The following is a 4,528-nucleotide window of genomic DNA, read 5'->3' on the forward strand; positions in this document are numbered from 1 at the left end:
TCGCGTTGTCTTATGCAGGTTACATGCTGATTTTTGTTGTGAGGTTGATGGAGAAACATGCCGACTGCAGGCTTTTTGTCATAAGCTGCAGTATGTAGCACAGTTTTTTAAATTTTTTTTTAAAGTTTTTTAAAGTTGTGCTAAGTAAAAGATTCCTGGATCCATAAAAAATAGCAAACTTTATCACAAAGATAAAGCACATCTAGGAGATGAAGTCAGTGAAGTTGTTGCAGTCCTGAATGTTTTTGATTTGAGCTTTTGCTGAAAAGATTCCTTACTTCCTAAGAACAAACTTAAAAATGCTTCCGTATGCTGAAAACTGTCCAAATATATGACACTGACCTGGTCTGTGCTGGTCAGGCAGACCAGAAGTAAATGTCAACACCAATTTACTATCATTCAAAAGAGAATCTTTTATTCCCCTTTGTGCTGTGTGCTGTACGTGGATTGGACCCAGAAGCAGAATCAATAAACAGACTGATTTACTGATCAAGAAAAGTTTATTTAATTTAGGGACATCTGAGTGAGAGTCAGTCAGGTGTTGAAGCCACTGCAAACACAGGGAAAGAGGGGTTAGTGCAAGGCAGAGAGTAACTGACAGGCGATGAATCAAAGTGAATGCTTATTTGGAACCGGTGACAGGAGAGCGGTGGAGCAAGAGGTGAGGGTGGCAGAACGGACCGTGACAGCACCAGCCACTTTATGTATATATGTGTTTGACAATCAGTCCAAAAGACACAATTTAATGTTTTAATTATTTCAGCTTCACAAATTGTTTACTTTAGAATAAAGTCCAAACTTAGCTACATGGTGTGAATTGTAAGAACTTGTAGGGTGTTACTTGTGGGATTCTCCAGCATGATGATGACAGATGTTTCACTGTTCTTTCTACTGTCTTGAGTTTCTGAACCTATACTTTGACATTGATTTTGAAGTGCTATTAAATTTAACTCTAAAGTATCCTTAAAATGATTTGGAGCTTTGTCACAACATGGAAAAATGGTAACATATTAAGATTTTGTGCTTAGTCTGGTGCAAAGAAGGTTTCAAAACACAAACAAAATTCCGATTCTGCAGTGATTTTTGCAAGGTCCTTAATTATTATTTTGACAGGATTCTCATTTTCGGTCTCTCTTCTGATTAATAGATAGTGTTATATGCACATGCAGTGCATGTTTGTTGCACAATCTGTTTAGCAATGCACAATGATATATATTTTATCACTACAGAACTTATTACGTTTTTCTATTTGTAGTCACCAGAGCTAAATATCTTTTTCTATCTACAGCTAATATCTTGCAGTTCAAGATATTATAAAAAATAAAATAAAATAAACTGAATTGAACAACAGGTGAATCCTATACATTCAAACTGCCTGGATTGTTATGATAATTTGAAGGACAAAGTTTTGGATAAAAGTTTTATTATAGTCTCTGTGGAGGTATTTCTTTTTCAACATTACAAGAATGACTGTGTTTCAGTCTTAAAATAATACAACACAGTACACAGAACCAGAAAAAAAGAAGTTTCTTATAAAAAGAAGTTCTTGGGTCTCTCTTCATGTTTACATTTGCAACTGATCTGCGGAGTGAGATTACTTGGTAAAAATGTAGGATTAGATATCACTCTGCAATTTTGTTTGTCTGAAACAAGCCCCTGTTGTAAATGAGACACCAGGTCTCAACCTGTATGAAAAAAGGTTCAATTATAATTAAAAATTGAAAATGCACTTACATTAAGACAATTTCAAAGCAAATTAAGTAACATGCTTTCCTTTCCTGCACTGTCGTACAAATAAACACTAGATTTGTTTTTCTTGGAGTGGGGGGCTGTGGGGGTTAGTTTTTAACAAAGATGGAAAAAGAAAAATTAGAAAAGAAATAAGAAAACAAAGGGTGCCAAAGAGTGACAAATAAAAGGCCCAAAACTTAATTTAAGGTTTATTTTAATATTAAGGAGATGCTCAACAATGTCATATTCATTTAACTCAACATTTAGGAGAAAACAGTGTCCTCGGTATGCTCTCTTGTCCTTCTTCCTCGTGTTTTTCTTTCAGAGAAACTGAGCGCAGCGTAGTTTATATCATCATCAGCTTCAGTCTGTGCAGTAACAGAAAGAGTATACAGTACACAAACATGTAGAAGAGGATGTGGAACTGTGCATACATATTTAACCTACACAAAATCTGTTTGATTACTTACTGGTTGGTACAAGTTGTCAGTTTGTACTTCTGTTGTATCACTTTTTATTTCTAAGATAAACAAAAATAATAACAATAAATATATGATAGTGAAATGCACTTAATGTGACATTTCTCCTCTGATGTTTTTTTTTTTTTTTTACAAAAGTCTTACTTACATAAATGTATCATTCAAGTGAAGCGATAAGTTAAGTTAATGAGAAGTTAGATTGTTTAATGAGGTACACAAAGAAATAACAACCATTATGGAGCGCTTAAACATTAACAATTAGTACAATAGTTGCTTCCTTGCAGTTTTACAGCAAACTTGTTTTTATGATTTTATACATAAATGTTAAGCTACTGACAACACTTACCTTTACATTTTTTGCATACCCTTCGGTTGCAGATGAAGAAAAGATTTCCAATGACCGAAATGGCAAAACAGGTTATTAATATTACAATTCCAATAAATACCAGTCGTGTTGTTTTCTCTACAAAACAAACAAAAAAGGTTTTATCACTGATCTTGATATGAGCGTGTTTTAAGTACAAACTGAAAAGTACTTTAGACAAAATCAGGCACAGATACCTTGAACATCCAGTGTAGTTCCATTTCCAAATAATATCTCCCCACATGTGGCCACAGCACAGTAGTAAGTCCCAGCATCAGAGGAGCTGACGTTCTTAGAGAAGCGATAAACACACCCATCCTGAGGGTCAGATCTTTTCTCACATTGATCAGTTCTGTTTCCATGAGTGTAGATGATGTTTGGAAGAGATTTATTAGATCCATCTCTGAACCAGAAAACATTATGATGTCCTGAACATGTGTTGTTCTCAGAATTTGTCAGAACTGAACACTGAAGAGTTGCTGTGTCTCCTGGACGGAGTGGATTTGATTCTGTCGGCTGCTGTACAACAATATAGTTTGATGTCCTTTCAGTGTTTCCTGTGTAATACAAAATGTAATACAAGTAAATTATTCACCACATTCTCAGAGGCATTTAAAAATTTTGTAAAAGTTGGTCAGTTCATTACCTTTTACTAACAAATATGTCCCACTCCATTCAAGTTTAATCCAGGTGTCTATTCCACAGTGATACATTCCCTCATCCTCTTGGGCTACATTCCAAATGGTCAGGTTGCTAAAATCTTTACTATTATGTGCAGAAAATCTTGACTGAAAAAACTCTGAAGAAGGTTTTCCAGAAAGTGACACTAATAATTTAAGAGTATCCCCGACTCTCTGCTTGTACCACTGAACCTTTCTGCTGCCGAGCTCTTCATTTGGTAAAACACATGTTAATGTTGCTGTTTCACCAACATGGACTGTTTTCACTGGAACCAGAGAATCTAAGGTAAAAGAAAACGTTCAGTTTTTATGTTATTATCTCTCTTATTATCTCTACGTCTATCTATATATGAATCTATTCCACATAAATAATACGTTCACTTTGGTCAGATGGTCAGATAAAACAAAAAACAAACAAACAGAAACAAATCCCCCCTTACTTCCTCGATGAAGAAAAAGCAATGTAATCCATAAGACGACCATCTTGAGAATGTGCTTTGGGGTTTTTCAGTAAGTTACGAAGGGGAAATGAGCACACTGGGTTAGACCATAAAATGCATCCGATTGGTTAAAACAGAAAAGACTTAAAATACACTTCCTGTCACATTGGTCTCTCTTCAGCATTTTCTAACTCTTATTATGTCTGTTTAATCTCCCGTTGCAATTTTTCTTATTATTTACTGTTAATTTTTGACTATTTCTGTCTGATTATAATTCATGTTCTCAAATGTTCAGAACAGAAAACACAACATGCATGACTTCTACGACTGGTTGTGGTGTGTACTGCAAGAAATACCTAAAATACATCAAACTCAGCACTTCAAAAGAAATTTGCAAGCTGTATGTTTCATTGGTGAGGCGCCATGACATTTCGTTCTTCAGAAGAGCAGAAAAGCAGACTGAACAGCGATGCATGGTTTAGCTTCTTGAAAAAACAAAACTAATGTGTAATTTGTGGAGCAAAACCATTCACCAGAACTCAATTACTCACTTTTTAACACTTTCGATTGTCTCATTTAATCATTCATGTTTAGCCCACTCGACCTAAACATGAATGATTTGATGCTTTTATCTACTATTATCTGCAGAACCAACAGTCTAATCAGTTTTCCTTCTTTCTCTCTTCTTTCACTTTTTTAATATCAGCAGTATAAAAAGAACTTTAAAGCAAATTAGGACAAATCCCTGAAGCACATTTGGTATTTCTGCACCATGAACTGAATACATTTAGGTTTCCATGGCAATTCAACATGTACATTTTGCACAGTATACAA

The 4,528-nt window shown here is 34.9% G+C and overlaps 1 protein-coding gene across 1 annotated transcript; it reads right to left on the reverse strand.

The window, feature by feature from the left end:
* Positions 1 to 529: 529 nt before the first annotated feature.
* Positions 530 to 3,539, reverse strand: LOC113009390 (signal-regulatory protein beta-2-like; the record flags this gene model as incomplete). The annotated part of the gene is made up of 5 exons (XM_026147664.2): positions 530 to 2,099; positions 2,202 to 2,251; positions 2,557 to 2,673; positions 2,772 to 3,131; positions 3,221 to 3,539. Coding segments are annotated over 5 exons (951 nt in total), but the record flags the coding sequence as incomplete, so codon positions are not given.
* Positions 3,540 to 4,528: the final 989 nt, after the last annotated feature.

This window comes from Astatotilapia calliptera, chromosome 2, assembly GCF_964374335.1.
Source record: "Astatotilapia calliptera chromosome 2, fAstCal68.1, whole genome shotgun sequence".
Lineage (NCBI taxonomy): Eukaryota > Metazoa > Chordata > Actinopteri > Cichliformes > Cichlidae > Astatotilapia > Astatotilapia calliptera.